Source organism: Phaseolus vulgaris, chromosome 7, assembly GCF_000499845.2.
Source record: "Phaseolus vulgaris cultivar G19833 chromosome 7, P. vulgaris v2.0, whole genome shotgun sequence".
Lineage (NCBI taxonomy): Eukaryota > Viridiplantae > Streptophyta > Magnoliopsida > Fabales > Fabaceae > Phaseolus > Phaseolus vulgaris.
The window spans coordinates 34,506,055-34,525,765 of NC_023753.2; the positions used below are offsets into that span (position 1 = coordinate 34,506,055).

General features: G+C 32.1%; 2 protein-coding genes across 2 annotated transcripts; both read right to left on the bottom strand.

The window, feature by feature from the left end:
* Positions 1–1,531: 1,531 nt before the first annotated feature.
* On the bottom strand, positions 1,532–6,712 carry LOC137830277 (probable leucine-rich repeat receptor-like protein kinase At2g33170). Its single transcript, XM_068637527.1, has 3 exons — positions 6,052–6,712; positions 2,724–5,688; positions 1,532–2,165 (listed from the first exon to the last, which is right to left on the bottom strand). Exons 2-3 carry the CDS (start codon positions 5,671–5,673, stop codon positions 1,780–1,782), a joined length of 3,336 nt encoding a protein of 1,111 aa, XP_068493628.1. The 5' UTR covers positions 5,674–5,688; positions 6,052–6,712; the 3' UTR covers positions 1,532–1,779.
* Positions 6,713–17,740: 11,028 nt separating this feature from the next.
* Positions 17,741–18,601, bottom strand: LOC137829423 (glycine-rich cell wall structural protein 1-like). The gene has a single exon (XM_068636224.1). It carries the CDS (start codon positions 18,599–18,601, stop codon positions 17,741–17,743), a length of 861 nt encoding a protein of 286 aa, XP_068492325.1.
* Positions 18,602–19,711: the final 1,110 nt, after the last annotated feature.

The following is a 19,711-nucleotide window of genomic DNA, read 5'->3' on the forward strand; positions in this document are numbered from 1 at the left end:
AAAATAATTATAATTTATAAATAAATATATCAAAATAATTTTTAACCATTTTTAAATATAAGGATAAATATGTAAACTTACATTTTTATCAATTAAAAAATATATAATTCCAGTCACATCATTCACAAACTTTCATAAACTTTTCCTACACTTTCTACTCTATTTACCTTAATCCAAACACCCTAACTTTCTTTACACTTTCCCTTCAAATCATCTCAAATCCACTCTCTCTTTTCCACTCCCTAATCCAAACAAAACATAAGAGAAATTGTTTTGATGATGATATTTAATGATGAAGATGCTAAACTTGTTTAGAATGTTTCAAGTTTTCATTGTACGTGGTTGAATATTTCACATAAGGTATTCATAAGATTTTTTTAATCGACAAAACCATTACTAAAATGAATTAGAAGAAAATATGTTTTAAAGGATTTTATCACCTTATTAGTCAGATGAGATTTAAAATAAGTTAGTTGATTATTTCTTTAATAATTGATTAAACTAGAGAATTAAAAAATCATTTCTGAAAATATTAATCGATTAAAATATTTCACAATCGAATAAATATATGAATGAGCAACCGTTTTGAATTCTTAGAAAATGTATAACTTAATTACGGTATATAAACTTTTACAAATTTTAATAATGAAAAAAGGATAAAGAGTTAAAGTGACACAATAAATATACTTTGGAAAAAGTGTCAAACTAGATAAAGTGTATTTTACACTAAAATTTATCCCAAATATAATATTATTAGCATCAATCATAAAATAATTGAAAAGTTGAATATTTGGTAGGAAGCATTACAATTGTAAAATTATATATAAGACATAAAATAAAATGATAAGTAAGACTACGCAACTATTCCTTCCACCAACTATATGGTTAGATCTATGATTTGATATTATAATAATTTAAATCTAACCTCATATACATGAAGACACATTAATTAAGATACATAAGTGTGCATATGGATAAACCACTAATTACATTAAAATATAGAATAAATAGAATAAAGTTTTTTTTTACACTTTAAACCTTAAAATATATGCTCTTTTTTATATATAAGCATGATACTTGCGAGATAACTTTTGTAGATTTTTTTTCTCAATCACATTATTTTCTTCTATGCACAAAACTTTGTTTAAGAAACCCAAATCCAATACTCTTCTACCAACTGCATGTTTAGTAAAATATATTTTTTGAAGATTAGCATTTCTTTCATAGTGAATAACAGCTTGTATTCATTATAAAATTATAGCAATTTGATGATAGAAACACAGTTTTAAAATTGAAATGCAAAGATCCATCAGAATAATTAATATAAAAACAGCAGCTTTCAACAAATATCTAAAAATGTTATAAGTGGTCCCAATTCAATCAAAGAAGATGAACTAAAATATGTTAAATGCAAATTAATTTAATTGTTCACCAATCAATGAAAGTTGCAGCATGTTATATGAACATCTAAAATATTTATTATCTGTCCTTTCCTTGACCATATAATCTTCATGATGCACATTCCATGACAATTTTCAACTGTACAATCCAGTTACTAATATGACATATATACTGAATTCCAAAAGAAAATACAGAGACGTGGAATCAAATATAAAGAATGCTATAAGGTAAAAGAGTTAAGCCTAATGCCATAATGAAGTGAAACAATGTACAAGAATCATCTCCTATTTTTTCCTGTGGAAAGCAAAAATGAGCAGAAAAAAATTTCATGTTCTGTTAACAAAATGTCATAGAGATGTTGTTTGTTGCATACTTTCTTCACAAGCCATCTTTGGAAGGAAGATCATGGTATGTTTGAGTGAGTGTCAAGTTTCCTTCTCTCTCATTGGACTCAATAAGCATCTTCACAACATCCCTCATTGATGGCCTCTTTGAAGGAGACACACTTGTGCATACTAAAGCAAGCTTCAAAACAGTGAGCATGTGATTCACTGTGGTTTGGTCTTCCAGATCTACACGAGTATCAAGTATCTCCGGTGTCAGAGAATTGTTGTGATCCTTGATATAGTTCCTCACCCATGAGACAAGATCTCCTCCTTGTTCTAGTGGCTGAACTGGTGTTCTTCCAGTGAGCAATTCCAAGAGCACAACACCATAACTGTAGATGTCACACTTTTCTGTGACCTTCATGGTATATGCATATTCTGCCACACAGGATAAAAATGGTTCACAAAACAGTATTTGATAACTAGTCAAATTTAGTCCTAGGTATTCAATAAATGGAAGAACAAAAATAAAAAAAGGAGACATCAAGTGGTGGTAATGTCCCAAATGACATGAACAAAATCCATGTGGTATAAAATTCTTTTTAATAAACACTTAACCATGAAGATAAATTTAGGTTTGTCTCATAAATGAGGATGAAAAAGTTTCAAGGATGAGATTTATTAGTAAGCTGATAAAGTCAGAGCCAGTAAACTGATTGTAACAATATCAGATAGTCTCTATAGAAACATAAAAAATTATAGTCAGAAAAAGTAATTTGAAAACTGATTAATGCACAAAACTCACTTTCTTCAATAAGGAAACTAAAAAGTAAACATTGTTTGAGCATGGAGTTTAATAACAAATCATATAATAAGCTACAAGACCCTACTCGCAATAATATGATCTACCTTGATAAACTAGACTATCTATGTCAAAACAAGATACAAAATGAAGTTTATAATACATTAGCTAACTACAACAGAATAGGACATTACCAGGAGCAATATAGCCATAAGATCCAGCAACAGCAGACATTGATTTTGACTGGGGCATGTCAATCACTTTTGCCAAACCAAAATCACCAACATGAGCCTCAAAATTTTCATCCAGTAGAATGTTGTTAGATTTTATATCGCGGTGGATAATCTTTGGTTTACAGTCATGATGCAAGTAAGCAAGACCCTCAGCAGCTCCAAGAGCAATCATGAACCGAGTTGACCACTCCAAACTAGATGCAGAACCATGCAATAGTTCACCTAAGCTACCTCTTTCCATGTACTCATATAGCAGGAGATTGGAACCCTGGTGGTAGCAAAAGCCATACAGTTTCACTATGTTCCGATGCCTTATTCTTCCCAGAGTTGATATTTCAGCTCTGAAGCTATTCTCAATGTTGTTCCCTTCCCTGTTTGATGCTAACTTCTTAACAGCAATGGTCTCACCAGATTTCATCACTGCCTTATAAACGGTTCCACATGCTCCCTTACCAATAACATAGCTTTCATGAAATCTTTTTGTAGCTTCAACTAGATCATGGAATGTCAAACCTTCCTTTGGAGGGAAATAGATATCTGAATCTGGGGAGGGAGCCTCAGTGCCTCCAAAGGAATCAATTGATTCCCGAGGACGTCTCATAAAATATAAAATAACTAAGATGAAAATGAGTGAAATACCTCCAACAGAAGCTGCAATGATCATGACTATTTTAGCTCGAGGAGCATCAAAACTTTTCCCTGAAGTATCAGAGTGAGAAGCAGAATTGGTGCTGCAGTCACCGAGAGGTGCACCACAGAGGCCATTCTTACCACCAATATAGCTGCTCAAAGCCATACTTCGGAAAATTTTAGTGGAAGGAATAGGCCCAGAGAGGTTATTGAATGAGAAATTGCATCCCAACAAGCTTGATAGCTCTTCAAATGTGCTGGGAATTTCACCATCCAAATGGTTGTTATTGAGATAGAGATATTCAAGCATGTTGAGACTGCCAAGCTGAACTGGTATTTTTCCCGAAAGGTTATTGTAACTGAGATCCATTGCAATTTGCAAGCTTGAAAGATAACCTAACTGAGGAGGTATTTCGCCGAAAAAATAGTTGCCATCCATCAACAACCAGTTCAAATGAGACAGATTGCCTAATGCTGCAGGAATACATCCAGACAGCCTATTGTTTGAAACCTTGAGAATCTCCAAGTGCTGAAGTGTTCCAATCTCATCAGGCAAGGAACCAGAAAAGTTATTCTGGCTGAGATCAAGCCTTTGTAGCCTTTGACACGAAAAAATTTCAGGTGGGATTGTTCCAGTGAAAAGATTTGACGAAACATTAAAGGTCACCAATTGAGAGAGATTACCTATTTCCTTAGGCAACTCCAATGTGAAGTAATTGTTGGCAATATGAAGCCTTTGCAGTCTGTGGCAGTTCCCAATATCATCAGGGAGTGTACCACTGAACCTGTTTTCATTCAAATCAATGGCAGTCAAGTTCTCCAGCTTACACAATTCTAAAGGGAAGCTTCCAGTAAGCCTGTTTCCAAGTATCAACAACTGTGCCAATGATTTACAGTTTAGTATACCTGTTGGTATATTTCCATAAAGATGATTAGCTGCAAGATTCAACAACATCAAACTGGAATTTCGGCACAGATGAAGAGGTATTCTTCCTGTCAAGTTGTTGTCAGAAAAGTCAACAACCCAAAGGGGACTATGAAGTCCAAGTCCCGGGGGAATAATACCACTCAGGGAGTTGTCAAAAAGTTGCAACTGCTTCATTTTAGTCAAATATTGGAAGCCAAATGGAATTGGCCCTGTGAGATTATTTATTGACAGGTCTAGCTTTGACAGGTTTTTCAAGCTACTTAACTCATTTGGTATAACACCAGTTAGATGGTTCTCAAAGAGAAAAAGCAAACTTAGATCACTTATTTTACCAAACTCTGAAGGGATACTACCTACTAAAGAGTTCTCTGAGAAATCAATGTCTAAACATGAAGTAAGATTTCCAATTTCCCCTGGAATGGTTCCGTTCAACTTGTTTCTGTAAACATACAGCCACCTCAAGGATTTGAGGTTGCCAATTTCCTTAGGTAAAGGTCCAATAAGATAATTCCCATATATAGCAATGTTCTCAAGACTGCTACAATTCCCAATCTCTTTAGGAATAGGTCCTGACAGCTGGTTTCCCCATAAAACCAATTCTTTCAAGCTGGCAAGCATCCCAATCTCCCTTGGTATTTCCCCTCCTATCTGATTTTGTGCAAGACCTAGACGCATTAATCTCTTACATCCACCAATTTCCTTTGGCAAGTTACCAGTAATGTTATTTGCCCCAGCTCTGAAATTTACAAGATTCTTAAGATTTCCAATGGAACGAGGCAGGGGTCCCTCAAGAAAGTTGCTATAGGCTACTAGCTCAACCATTGAAGACAAGTTCCCAAACTCATGTGGAATCAAACCAGTGAGTTTGTTGTTGTAAATATTCAAACTTCTCAAAACAGACAGCTTACCCAATTCAGCCGGAATAGTGCCCTCAAACTGATTATTGTTCAAATAAAGATATTCCAAATTCAAGCAATCACCAATCTCCTTGGGGATATTTCCAGTCAACCCATTGTAGGCAAGATTGAGATAAGTCAGATGGGTCAGACCCCCAATGCCAGAAGCATTTAGAGTTCCAGAAAGATCCATTGAAGTCAAATTAAGAGATGCAACCACTGGATTGTTATACTTATCATAAGTGCAATTTACACCTTTCCATCCACATGGGGTTTCATCAGTACGCTTCCAATTTTCCAAAACATTAGATTTATCATGAAGTCCATTCTTAAGCTCTAGCAAGATTTGCCCCTCAGTGTTCAACCCCTCACTGCTACAAAGAAGTGAAGTCAATAGCAGCAAAAGAAAAGAATACCCTATTGCCAAAGCTCTCCCCTCCTTAATATCGCCGGCCATCTTACTATTCAAGACCTGCACAAGTAAGCCATCAATCAATCACTTTAACAACAGACAAAAAAAAAATCTGTCATAAATGAAATCAATTACTGTCATTTGAAAAAGGCTACTTTGTTCAGAAATGAAATAGTCCAAATGTTTTGGAAAATTCTTGCTTCTATTGGAGCATTTGTACAAACCAGAAAATTTTTGGTAACTCGTATAATTAACAAAATCTCAAAATTCAAACTTGGAGTAGGTCCAATTAACTTAAAGTCGTATACCACAATAACAGATCACCATTGCCAGGTTCAAAGGAAAAAACAAAGACACACATGTATATTACACAGAAAGCCACCTCAAAATGGTTAAAACAATAGCACACGAAGAAAAACACACCTTTCATTCAAAGACCGCCATCACTCATAAAAAAAGAGATGTTAACAAAAGCAGCAGGTCCAGCACTTGGGATCAACAACTCCTTGTGAAGGAAAATTGCGAAGAACCATGAAGAAGTTAATAAAACTTTAGCCAAAAATAGGATAGACCCACGTGGCCTTTGGACATGAAAAGTGGGGATCTTCGATCTGAAAGAGAAAAGGCCAAGATTTCGAGGAGAAAAATCCAAACCCGATTTTGTTTTCAGGGACCGAGGAAGAAGCAAGACTAAAGGTTCAATGAATCAGTGAATGAATATCCATCCTCCTGGGGTGGCACTATTTGTGGCTTTTCTCTGCTGGGTGGGGTTTGGCACAAGGGAATGAAAGAATGAGTGAGAAGGATCAACCTTTTTTTGGGGGTGAAGTTTTAATGGCCGACAAAGCATGCTTTCACCTTTCACTTATTTGGATCATTTTCATTGTCTCTCTCTAACACCAAAAGGGTCTTTCTTTGATGTTCTTCTTGTCTTTGTTGTTGATATTGTTAATGTTTGATGATACCCTTTTCAAGTGTGATACAGGAAGAGGAAAGAGAAGAAAGTTTTATAAAACTTTTCTTGACAGAATTTTGGTAGTTTTGTGTTTGTTTCCTTTGTTTTTTTTTTCCTTGTGATGGTGATGGCTATGGGAAAGTTCCTTTGTGGGTTAGTAGGTGCTGAAATCCTTGTAGCTGTAGTAGTACTATCGACGAATAATGTTTTGCCACGTGGGTTCTCAGTAAATCTTCTGACTCGCCATATCTATTTAAGGCTGTTCTAAGATTTATCTATCAGGTCACTATGAGAAAATGAAATTTTTCATTTTATTAATACAGAAAAGGTAAACAAGATTGGTGAGGGTGAGAGTTATGAATAATTTATAAAATAAAGTGTAACATAGGAAAGTAATCATTTTGATAATTTTTTGAGTTGTATATTTAGAAATAAATATATAAAATAAAGAATAAATTTATAAATAAATGATATGAAAAAATATTAAAATAATAGTATTCAGAGTTGTAATGTAATTGTATATAAAATATGAGTTGTCAATGTATTATTATCCAACAAAATAAGGTCTTGATTTTATTGTTTTATTTTTATCGAGTTAGGATTATTGGATAGAATGAAAGAAAAAGAAGAGTTAGTGAGTATGACGAAGTTCTAAAAGCTAATTTAAGAATATAATTGCTTAAACTTTTGGAAAAAATTAATTATTATGGAAAAGTGATGCATAATCAATTACACTTTCTTTTGGATCTATATTCATCTGAATGGGAAAAGGTCATTGAAAATCTTGTTTGGATTATTGGTATGCGATGATTTATGAACATTCATTTGTAAGAAATGTATGAGCATGTTTCCTCTTCTAGTTGTGAAGAAAGTTAAAGAAACAGACACGGCAAATGTGAAAAAATTTAATTTACCCTCATTTTATTTCATTGTGTGTGTTTAATGTGTTCTTTAGGTTGTAGAGATTCTTGCACCATGCATGTCGCATTCCTGAATGTATTCATAGGAATCCTTTGACTGGGTTGTTCAGTATTTGAATTCATGATTAAAAACTCATTAATGCATAAGCGTGTTGCTCTTTAGTTCTTTAGTCGATGCTTTGAGGATTTAGCTTGAGCTATTGTCTTCGATTTGGTTGAGAGTTGGTGTTGTGTTGTGTTGGTTGTGTGTGTTTTCGTTGATTGCTTGGTGCGAGTTGAGTTTTGTTGATGTTGGTTTGGGTTTGATTAAGTGTTTTCGTTTAGTGGTTGGTGTGAGTGGAGTTCCTATTGGTAGTGTGTGAAGTACAACGTGGAGGTAGTCACGGTGGTTTCGTAGTCCTTTCATGGTGGTTTGATGCTGATTTGGTGGTATTGATGCATTGAGGTAAGATGTGATGGATAAAAAAGAAGCACCAAGGTGAAGGTAATTGATTATGAAGAGGCATAACCAATTATTAACTACAACCTAATCGATTAATACATTCACAAAATCAATTATCACACCTGCATAATCGATTATTCATTAGCCATACTTAGTCATATGACTCTTTTTTTTCATAGGATAATTAGTTATCCTTCCATATAATCAATTATGGCATTTTTTTTCTTTTGTGATTTTCTTCTGCATTGCAGCATATGGTTGTATGTTATGAAATATTTTGAACCAATTTTTTGGTTAATTGCAAGGAGAAGGAAATTTGAGGTTGACAAAGTTATTCATGGCATAAATTTTGGCAACTAGTACTCGTGAGGAATTTGTTAGTGTATTTTGAAAACCAAATTGTTCCTCCAATTTCTAATATTAGTAGCATCAGTGGTTTGGGTTGACTGTATGTGTCATTTTAAAAAGATCAAAAGTATATGTATTAAAAATAAAAGTTATGTATTATTGTATGGAATTTTTTATTAATATTTTGATTATTATTTGTTGGTGTAAATTTATATATGAATGGAAGCATTATTATTATTGTTGCATTTTAAATTTTTTCTGTAAACAATTTGATGTAAAAGTTTGTTTTGCTAAAATTTGAAGTATGGTTATGCATTTTTTATGATGTAGGGGTTGAGTTCAAATAAGGTATTGGATTGTATTGTTATTGATGTTCTTCGCTTGATTGTTTTCTTGTTATTGAATGACAATTAAACCTTCGCATAGGTTGGACTAGCTTAGATGAAGGTTGTAGTGTGGACCTTGTATTGTAATCCTAACCATTAATTATTAACCTTAAGACTAATCATAATCCTAAACCATATCACTAACCCTAACCTTTATTCTTAGACCATATACATTAATCCTAACTATAACCTTAACCACAATCCTAAAATTAACCTTAAACTTAACCATAACTTTAACCTTAATTCATAAACCATATACCTTAATCCTAACTCTAACTCTAACCCCAATCATAACTCTAATGTTAACACTAACCTTAACCTTATCTTATTCCAAAACCCTGACTATAACCTTGATTTGTAAACCCTAGCACACAACACTAATCTTATCCCTATCCATATCCCTAACCCCTAAACAATAACCCTAACTCTAACCTTTTTGCATATCCCTAACCTTAATACCTAAACCTTAGACCATAAGTATAACCATAACTCTAATCCTTACCCTAATCATAATACTAACCTTAAATCTGGAAGCCTAACATTAAACCATAAGTGTATATTGTTTTTAAGTATTTAATATAAAATGAGATTAAATAAGTTTTGTAAACAAAATATTGAATTGATGGATGTTTTTACCTTAATTCATATTGTCTTGTTGTATCATTCAAAGACATTTTCTACATGGATAATGGTACTCATTGGTATGTGTATTTCGACGACATAAATACGGATAACATGAATATCATGGATAATGATGTTAGTGGTGTAGACTTGAACCTAATTTCACACCTATAACAATAAATAAAATTATAGACAAAGATTATAGCATTGCCGATTCTTTGTATTGTTTCTTATGTATTGAATGTATTGCGTCTGTTAAGTGATACGACTTCCTCTATTACGGAGTTTGTACCCAAAAAAAAAGAGCGAAGTCGACAAAAATTGATGTCATGCTTGGTCAACATTGAACAATATCGGGACATTATTCACATTGGGCCCGAAGCCTTCATTAACTTATGTCAACAACTAAGGGGAATTGGGATTGTTAAAGATGCATTTTGGTCACCTATGGAGGAACAAGTTGCTAAATTTCTCCACTACATAATGTTAAGAATCAAAGTGTTTCATTCTTCTTTCATTGCTTCGAAAAAACAATGTCCTGTCACTTTCATAATGTGTTGAATGCAGTTTTGATATTAAAGGGACCTTATATCTTAAACAACAATCGATTTTAGCCATACTTTAAGGTAACAATGTGACAAATTGAGGTTTCACTTGTCATACATGATGTTTGAGTTTGTTGTTATTTTTAATTGTGATTTTTGTAAACCCTTAGGAATGTTTAGGTGTCCTAAATGACACTCATGTACGTGTGAATGTCTCACGATCATAGGCTCCTCGTTTTCGAGGCAGAAAAGATTGGTCAACTCAAAATGTATTTGGAGCTTGTGATTTATACATGAATTCACATATGTTCTAGCTGGGGGGGAAGGAACAAACCTTGATTCAAAAAAATTGAAGGATACTTTTGTATGAGAGGATGCATTGGTCATGCCTGAAGGTTAGTTTAAAATGTTTTAGTGCGCAATTTTCAATTGGGATGTAGTACTTAGAACTAATTAATATCAATTCAATCATTGTAGGAAAATATTACCTTGGGGATGTTGGCTAAACTAAAAATAATAAAATTGTATAGTGGCTCAGATACCATCTCAAAGAATACTTTCGAAGAGGTCCATAAAATGCTCGTGAGTTGTTTAATCTTTGTCATTCATCACTAAAAAGTATAATTGAAAAAACATTTGGTGTGATAAAAAAAAATGATTCCAATTATAGCTAGTGGAACCGAGCTGCATTACTCGTTTGAGAAAAAAAATAGTTTTAGCATGTTGTATTTTTCATAAATTTCTTCGCGGTGTGGACAATGATTAATCATTAGTTGATGAAGTTGATCGTGAGTTGATGGAGCAAGATCTAAATGTCTCGCTATCCCAAGTTTGTGAGGATGATTATAAGCTCGACTCACACGTTAAGGACATTATAACTAATGAAATGTGGATAGATTATGAACACAATCTTATGTAATAATTTGTATTATGAATGAAAATTTATCTTGCTTTCATGTTCAATTTCGTAAACAATATATATATCTTGTTTTATCATCACTAGATGGGTTGTGTTTGCAATAGGTTTCAACATGAATTGAGGAAAAAATGTTGTCCACAAGTCATCAACAAATATTCGTGAGTTCACAAAACAGATCGTGGAGATGGATCTACAACTAATGACAACAATCGTGGACAAGACACAACTGGGCCATGATCAATGGAAGTTGAGCGACCCAAGCTTATAGTAACATTATTGACGCTCTCTGTCAATATGGATTGGTGGATATTTCTAAAAATAATTTTAAAAATAGAAAAACAAATTTGAAGGATAGATGATGCGAGGTCCACGATCTATTTAATGAGTTAAGCAGATTTGCCTAGAACGAAACAACTAAACATTTCGAGGTTGAAGATGAAGTTTGTGATATCTTAATCCGAGTAACGTATGCAACATAACATAAATACTTCTATCATCCAATATTAACAACATACGCACACCTTCATTTTACAAACAAAGTCTTGTATCGTTAAATGATAAGTTAATCACATTAAACACTATGATTTGATGGAGGAACTATGGAGAGCTGATCGAACCACAGAACAAAGGGTCAGAACAACCCGCAAAGTCGAACGCCAAATCTGCACCCAACATTTCACTATGGACCCAAATGATCATAACATAGAATACATACCAATACCAAAAGAACATCAATTTGATACTACACCAGAACAAGCTCCTAGGTCATTACCGCAAATGGATTCATACAACTCCAACCCAACTAATTCAGCATCATCTAGTAGTACTTCTTCATCATGAGATTCAAAACAAAAAGTCTCATGATTGATTTCATCGACACCTAATTCAACAAGTTAAATACGAACCTTTTATTCATAACCATATATACCTAAATCGAAATCTTAATCATATATACTTAAATATCTAATTATTTACTAATTGTGATATTTTTTCGTAGTTATGTGAAATCTATTGAATTTATTTATAAAGAATAAGTCTAATCTCATTTAAAAATCTAGTTAATCATATTTAATTAGGTTTCTCCTTTCATTAACCTTTTTCATTAAAATAATTGGAGTTCATAATTTTACACAAGAGTTCTAATTTTATAGTATACTTAAGATCTAAAGTATCTCTTACTTTTGTCGTCTTCTATACCACATATATTATGTAAAAATATTAACTGACTTTATAGATAAATAATCATTCTAATCTTCATAAGAAAAATTCTGGGAGTAATTTTAATATTTTTTTTTCTAATCACATTTTTTGATCAGCACTCTAATTTAAATACTCTTTTAACATGTTCTAATTTAGTATGATATTGATAAATGTGCCGCCCCTTTATTTGTATAATCATTACCTTTAACACTATGGTGAGTGTAAGCCACAAAATGAATGTATATTATATAACAAAGACTACTACCCCTTTCTATTAAAGGAGAGAAAAATAAAAAAGCACAAGCCATAGCACATAGGGTTTGGAAGGAAAATGGACCCTACCAAATATCTAGCAAAGGCCCTACTAATCTGAAAGACACATACTTGTGGTGGTGTGTTGGGTGAGATAGTTGCTTAAGCCAATTTCCATCCAAATTCTTTGTGTCCCAATCAAAGGACCCAATATATTTTGTGGGTGTTTCCTTCTCACTTTCCATCATGCAATCTTGAAAAGGTTGACCCTTTGGTCCCACAAAGAGATGCTCCATAAGCAATTGGAGCACATGTGAGGACATCACTTTCTAATAACTTTATTGTGTGTGCCTCATAGGATGAATGAATTTGTGCACTTCAATTGTGCATGCTTCTCTGGGGTTAGGCTTCGTTCCACTTAAAACCCTTCACACCATGGAATACCACTCTGCCTAAATGGATACATCACACTGCATGATGTTTCTCCTTTTGAAATTCTGGGCTCTAAACGCCAAAAATTTCAACACTATTAGCCAAATTTGATATCTTCGTAATCGTACCAAGGTTTAGATAAGGATTCTAGGTGGAAATTGTGATTCCATGAAGTTGGACATTTGGAAGTATAGTGATTCCATGCACATTTTTCAAATTTTTGCAGACATCAAAGCAAATTACAATAAAAGTGTTTAGAATTGTAAAAACATACGTAAATAGTTTAAACAGATTAATTGAAATTATAAATGATTATGTAGAATATGAATTTAAAATTTAAAACGAAGGGAAGTTAATAATTATGTAGAAGAAAAGGTCCAACATATGATGGAGTGCGAGACATCTATAAATAAGAGTTTTTACTTTGTAAAACTCACCTTGGATTGAATTATATATCACTAAAAAAAATCAACAACTAAATTTAGAAACAAAATTTAAATAGTCACTATATTGATTAAATTAAATATTATTTTAGATACTATAAAATTATTGGTATTTAAAATAATTTTTATTATTAATAAAAAATTATAAAATAATTTCTAAATTAGTATTTAAATTAATTACCAAAGTTTTAGTTACTAATATTTTATATTCTAAATTAATCTCTAAAAGACTAATAGAGACTAATTTAGAATATAAAGTAGTTAGTAGTTAAAACCTTGGTAAGTAATGGTTAGGTATCAATTTAGAAACTACTTTAGAAGACCAATAATTTTTTAATTTATAAAAAAGTCTCTAATTTAATCAATATAGTGTTAATTACTTTGGTCTCTAAAATCAATTTCTATTTAATGATCTTCTTATAGTATATGAATTGCTTTAGGCTTTGTTTGGATTGAGAAGTGGAAAGTTGAGGGTGTGGGAGAGGTAGAGTGAGGGTGTAAGAAGAAAGTGTGAAAAAAGTGAGTAAGTTTGGATTAGGTTATGTTAGAGTGGATGTGTGAAAAAAGTTTATTGAGATAAGTGAGTGATGTGATGGTTGTAAGAGTATTTTAAATTATTTTAAATAGTGTGTTACAAATTTACCCTTATATATAAAAGAAGAATAAATATTTATTAATTTTGTGCATAGTTAATTAAAATAATTTAAAGTTTCATTTATAAATAAAAGAAAAAATATATAAAATTCAAAGAAATAATTAAATATAATTTTAAATGTAAGTATAATTTTATTATTTTCATTTTATTAATTTAAATTAATTTTGTTACTTAAGTTAATTTTTTTAGATAATTTTAATATTCTTTATGATTCTTTAAATTATGTTATATATATATATATATATACACACAAAATTATTATTAATAATAATTTCCATTATTGATATTATTGTATGAAGGGTACCATGGTCTTTTCATCTCATTTCACTATCTTTTCTCTTCAATTATGAGAAGATCCTAAATACCCTCAACTTTCCATTCACCCTCAACCTCCCCCTCTCATATAAGCACAAAAGGTGACACACATTCACCCTCACCCTCAACCTCCATCACCCCCAAAAAGCAAACACACACTTAAAGTTTTCTTTGATTGTCTTAGGTCATACTTGTGAGTAATATTCTCCTATTTCTTTAAAGATCTTTCTTTGAAATAGAAGCAACCTGGTAGCCCTTTTAGACGAAACACTTTGTTGTAAGAAGACGATTTTACCTCATAGTCACCTTCTTACACAAAGTGTTTTATTGTAAAAAGACAACTTTACCTCATAGTCGCCTCTTTAGAGTAATTTAATTTCAAAAATGTCATCGCATTTTGAAAGATAGTGTCTAGTCGTAAAAGCATTGTGAATGTAGTGTTGAAAATAGTCCTTTTTGCACTAGTGTTAGTTACGAATTATTTAAATTCTAAAGTTGATATATAATAGATACCAATTTAGAAACTATTTATCAATAATAGAAACTAATTTAGATATCAATAATATTTTTAGTTTCTAAAATAGTATCTAATTTAGTCAAAATAGCAACTAATTTTTTTTGTCTCTAAAATAGATTTCTATTTAATGATTTTCTTGTAGTGTTTGGTAAATAATACTTGTTTAGCCAAGAGTGACTTGATAAAGAATACTCGATTAGTTATGAGTGACTTAGTAAAGAATATTCGTTTAACTAAGAATGGCTTGATATAGAATACTTGGTCGAGCCAGGATTGGCTTGGGAAAGAATATTCTTTAACATGTCAGTCAAGAGTGGTTTTGATTCAAAAGAATACTTGTTGATCCAGGAGTAGCTTAAGAAAGAATACCTAGTAAGTCAAGAGTTGCTTGGGGAAAAGAGATTAGCTAGGAGTGAATGTGAACCCAAAGAATACTTAAAGTGTACTTAGTCTAGTGGAACTTAGTCTAGTGAAACTTATACTATAATATGAATATATAATAGTGTGTTTACAATTTATTATAAAAAAATACTTAGGTCCGACTACTACATTTGATGAGTATTAAAACCTAAACAATCTATGCATTTCAGAAAGACAAAAAAACTTTATTAAATAAAAAAACATAAAGCCTTATCGAAATTTGTGTAAATGTTATGAATTAGGAATTGAGGGGGGTTTCTTCCTGCACCTCTATGTTTTTCTTCCTACACCTCATACTTCAAAAAATACTCAAATTACCTTTTGACATTTTTCATTGAACATTTTTTATTTAATTATTGATTGTGGAATTTGGAGACTTCCCTGCTATAGAATCGACAATAAATTTTTGTTCTAAAATACATTCCAGAATAAAAAAAAATTATTTCGGAATATAGAATCTAAAATGGATAATGTTAGAATTTTTGGGAATATGAAGGTGCATGAATTTTTTTTTCACATTTTGAATATGTGAATTATGTGAGTTAGCCTACTCACTCTATACTTGGCCCATGTGAATTACAAGTTATGCGGGTAGGCTTAAATAAGCCAATGGATTATTTAAAACTCTAGTTTATACTTTTACTTGCTTAACTTTAGAGTGGTTCTGTAAAAGGTTTGGGATACCCCTTAAGTGTCTCTAATTATTCTATTAATTTATTGCTGATAAAAAAAAAAGTCAATGGATTATAAATATCCTGTGTTTTTTATCGAATCACATGTTGACACACACGACTCGTCTACCATAACCCGTCTCGCATTACCAGCCCATGAGTCATCTACCGTAAAAAAAAATAATACAGAAAAATTTTAAAAGAACAAAAGGCAAGCATGAAATAAGATAGGGACTAAAAGAATTACTAAAAATTTAATTCAGCGTAATAAAAAATGCAAGTTCTTGTTTTTATTGTCTGCGTCTACTATATACATATTAATCTATATTCGCAATTATTATTTCGTCTATGAAATAAAAATGATTTAATTAACATATACAGGTTTTATTATTTCGTCTGTAAAAGAAAAAGTTTTATTATTTTGGAGAGGAATAAGCAGTGACATGTGATGCAACTGAATGTTTTTAATTTTAATTTTTTTTAATTTACAATGTAATTTCAAAAATACATTACAACTTGTTAATATTTCTCTTATTGCCGAAAAAAAAATACTCTCCCGTTACTTTTTGTCCATGCTTTTGGTGGAAACTGAATTAATGTACGTGTCACACAATCATACTTATATTAATATGTAAAAAATTTACAAAAGTGTGTAAATTCATGTTAATGAGACGAAAAAGTATCTAATTAACTTTTTATTACATTAGAATATAAAGATTGTTTGAAATAACTATAACTAGTTTTGAGCCCATATATGATCCATACATGTTTATTTTTCATAATTAAATTTACAATAAAATAAATCGTCTTGAATGTATAAATTATAATCTAATTAAATTTCTTAATAAATAAATAATTTGAAATATGTAAATTATATTTGATATTTATGAAAAAACAAATACATATATATATATACAAAGTTATTTTGAACCATTCATTGTAAAATTTAAAAGTTTATTTAAAAGTAAAAGAGAAAAGAGGTGATCCACGTGGTGAAAACATTTCTGGTGAAGAAAAACTTATGAAAACTGCTTTGATTCAATAATAACTCAAAAAAATACTTTCACTCAAACATATCTACCGTAACTTTTATACATAGAGGATATACCAAAAACTTATTTATTTTTTTGTTACAATATAACAAAAAATTGTATATACTTTCAGGTGCATAAACTATATTATAACTCAAATTAGTAACAACTATTTTTTTACATATAAGTTATAATTTATATTTATGATAAACAGTATTATTTTAGTTGAATTATATTTCTATTATACAATTAAGTTATGATAAACAAAATTATAAACATCTCTCATATGTAGAACCACTTCGATCTTCATTTATGAATAGACTTAAATATGTTGTTTGTAGATAGTGTTAAACAGTTTACAGTTAGACTAAGATTATTAACATACGTACAAGTTAAGAAGTCAATAAACAAACAAAATAGTCTTCAATTTGTGAACTTGATATTGCATTTTATTCTAGTTTTCAAATTAAATTTATCGTTAAATATTTACTTAAGAATAAACATTGATGTGAAACAAGTCGTGAACTCGGTTCCAAAATTGGTTTAACTTATTTTTGTCCTTAGTAATAATAAAAAGACTAGTTGAGCTTTTAATTTTGAACTAGATTGATTTTTTATGTTGAGGGGAGATTAAAAAAATCAAAACCTGATGACCAAAGTGATGAAATTCTCAAGAGACAAATAAAATACTGTATTATTTATTAGTGTACACTCCAAAGGAACGTACTAAACTGGCCTGCCAAAAATTACAACACATTCCAACTTGAGCAGTTTTACAGTAAAAGAAAAGGAAAGAAAGAAGAACAAATGGAAAAAGCATTGAAAACACAACAAAAAGTTACAAAAACTAAGAACAACAATAGTGATGAATACAAGAAACCTCAAAACAGTAAAATAAGGAAACGATACAAGAACTTGAAACTGACGAATGACATTACATGCAAATAAAATGGCAAGACTTTCCAAAAACATAACATGCAAATACTAGCAGCCGTACATTAACCAGAACTTCCATGCAATTGCAAAGCCCTAGAATGATCTCATGGATTACTGCAATGCTGAAAGACACCAGCACCAATACCACAACCCAAACCAGCCACTCCAGCCCCAGCTCCACCTAATCCTCCACCACCACCACCCAAACCACCAGCACCTCCTGCACCACCTACACCACCTACACCTCCTACACCCCCTAAACCTCCCACACCACCTAAGCCTCCACCTGCACCACCACCTAAGCCTCCACCTGCACCACCACCTAAGCCTCCAACACCACCAGCACCACCTAAGCCTCCAACACCGCCAGCACCACCTAAACCTCCCGCACCACCTAAACCTCCACCACCACCTAAACCGCCACCACCACCACCTGCACCTCCAACTCCACCACCAATGCCATGGAAGCCACCAATTCCAGCACCACCTGCACCTCCAACTCCACCACCAATGCCATGGAAGCCACCAATTCCAGCACCACCACCAACGCCATGGAAGCCACCAATTCCAGCACCACCACCAATGCCACCAAACTTCCCAATCCCTCCACCTATCCTACCAAACTTTCCAATCCCTCCACCAGCCGCACCACCGATTCCACCGAACTTGCCTATCCCTCCACCGACCCCACCACCGACCCCGCCAAACTTGCCTATCCCCCCTCCTGTCCCACCAATAAAACCACCCATCCCAGCAAATCCACCAACCCCACCAACCAAAAAGTTCTTCTTCTCACCCACACTCTCACCCTGGCTCCTTCTTGGAGACTCTGCATGTACTGCACTTGCATGCACACCCAGAGTTTGTTCTCCATTTTCACCACCACCCTTTGGCACATCACGTGCAGCACTTGCATGCAATGTAACTAGTACAAGCAACACAAGCAGGGCACCCCATTTTCCCATCTCTCTCTCACGCTCACACTCTCACTCACACTCACACTCACACACACAGATCTTCTCTGTAAAACTAAAGTGTTGATGTGGAAGCTATGCATGCAAAAGGGAGTATCTTATACCTGAGAAAGGTAGAAGACAGTTGAGAGCAATAAAAGATTGCAAGGGGGAGTAATTATGACTTGTGAGTTTTCGAGAATTGAGAAATCTTTAATTTTGTGTATCAGAAAGGTAGGTAGAATCAAAAGAAGAGAAAATTTAAGATTGTCATGTGCTCCCTTGCACTAATTGCCACCGCACAAATTTTCAGCCAATAACGACTAAACCGGTCTGATGCTCATATTCAAGTATAAGATTTTAGAAATTAAATCAATATATTTTGATGAAAGATTTGTGTTATGTTTTTATCCCCATTAGTATAAAGTATATTAATGTTATTATTCATTTTAAAATATATAAATATATTTTAGTTTAAATGTTATATTTCGTACCTTCTTTGTATTTAAATATAATATTCAAAGAAATATTACATCAATTTACTGAAGAATTGAGTTGTTGTTATTGAATATGTTATCCAGTTTTTGTAAGATGGGTTTATATTCAAACAAACAACTGTAATAAAAAAAAATTAAACGAGTAATATCAAAGATAAAACCCAACTCATTTTTATAAGGGAAAATTATTTCAACTCAATTTATCTTACAACTCTTAAACATAAATCCAATTGGACTAATTTTATATACATGTCATTTTATTATATGGTGAAATATATTAATAGGGTTGTACAGTATTATTTGCCGATAAAAAAAGTTTTAATTATTGGTGTTAACATAGTGGTTTGTGGATGTTTTTACGAGGATTGAAGTGATCCTGTAACATTTAATTTTTCTCTTTAATTTAGTAGTTTCAATTGAAAGAGTTATTTCCTTAATACTTTGATAATTCGAGATATTTTCTACTTTTTCTTCTTTTCATTTTAGAGATAAGTGTGTCTCCTCAAGTCAACAAGAAACATAGCAAAGTAATAAATGCTAAAAAAATAGGCATGAATGTTAACATAATAGGCCTGAATCATTAATTAATAGAGGGTGAATTGTTTCTTTGAAATCTTTTTAACTA

Bases quoted from the DNA above. Each gene is read 5' to 3' on its own strand.
- LOC137830277 (XM_068637527.1), bottom strand. From the start codon at position 5,673: ATGGCCGGCGATATTAAGGAGGGGAGAGCTTTGGCAATAGGGTATTCT. The intron at 2,166-2,723 runs GTAATGTCCTAT...CCTGTGTGGCAG, and splicing joins TTATGGCTATATTGCTCCTG to AATATGCATATACCATGAAG.
- LOC137829423 (XM_068636224.1), bottom strand. From the start codon at position 18,601: ATGGGAAAATGGGGTGCCCTGCTTGTGTTGCTTGTACTAGTTACATTG.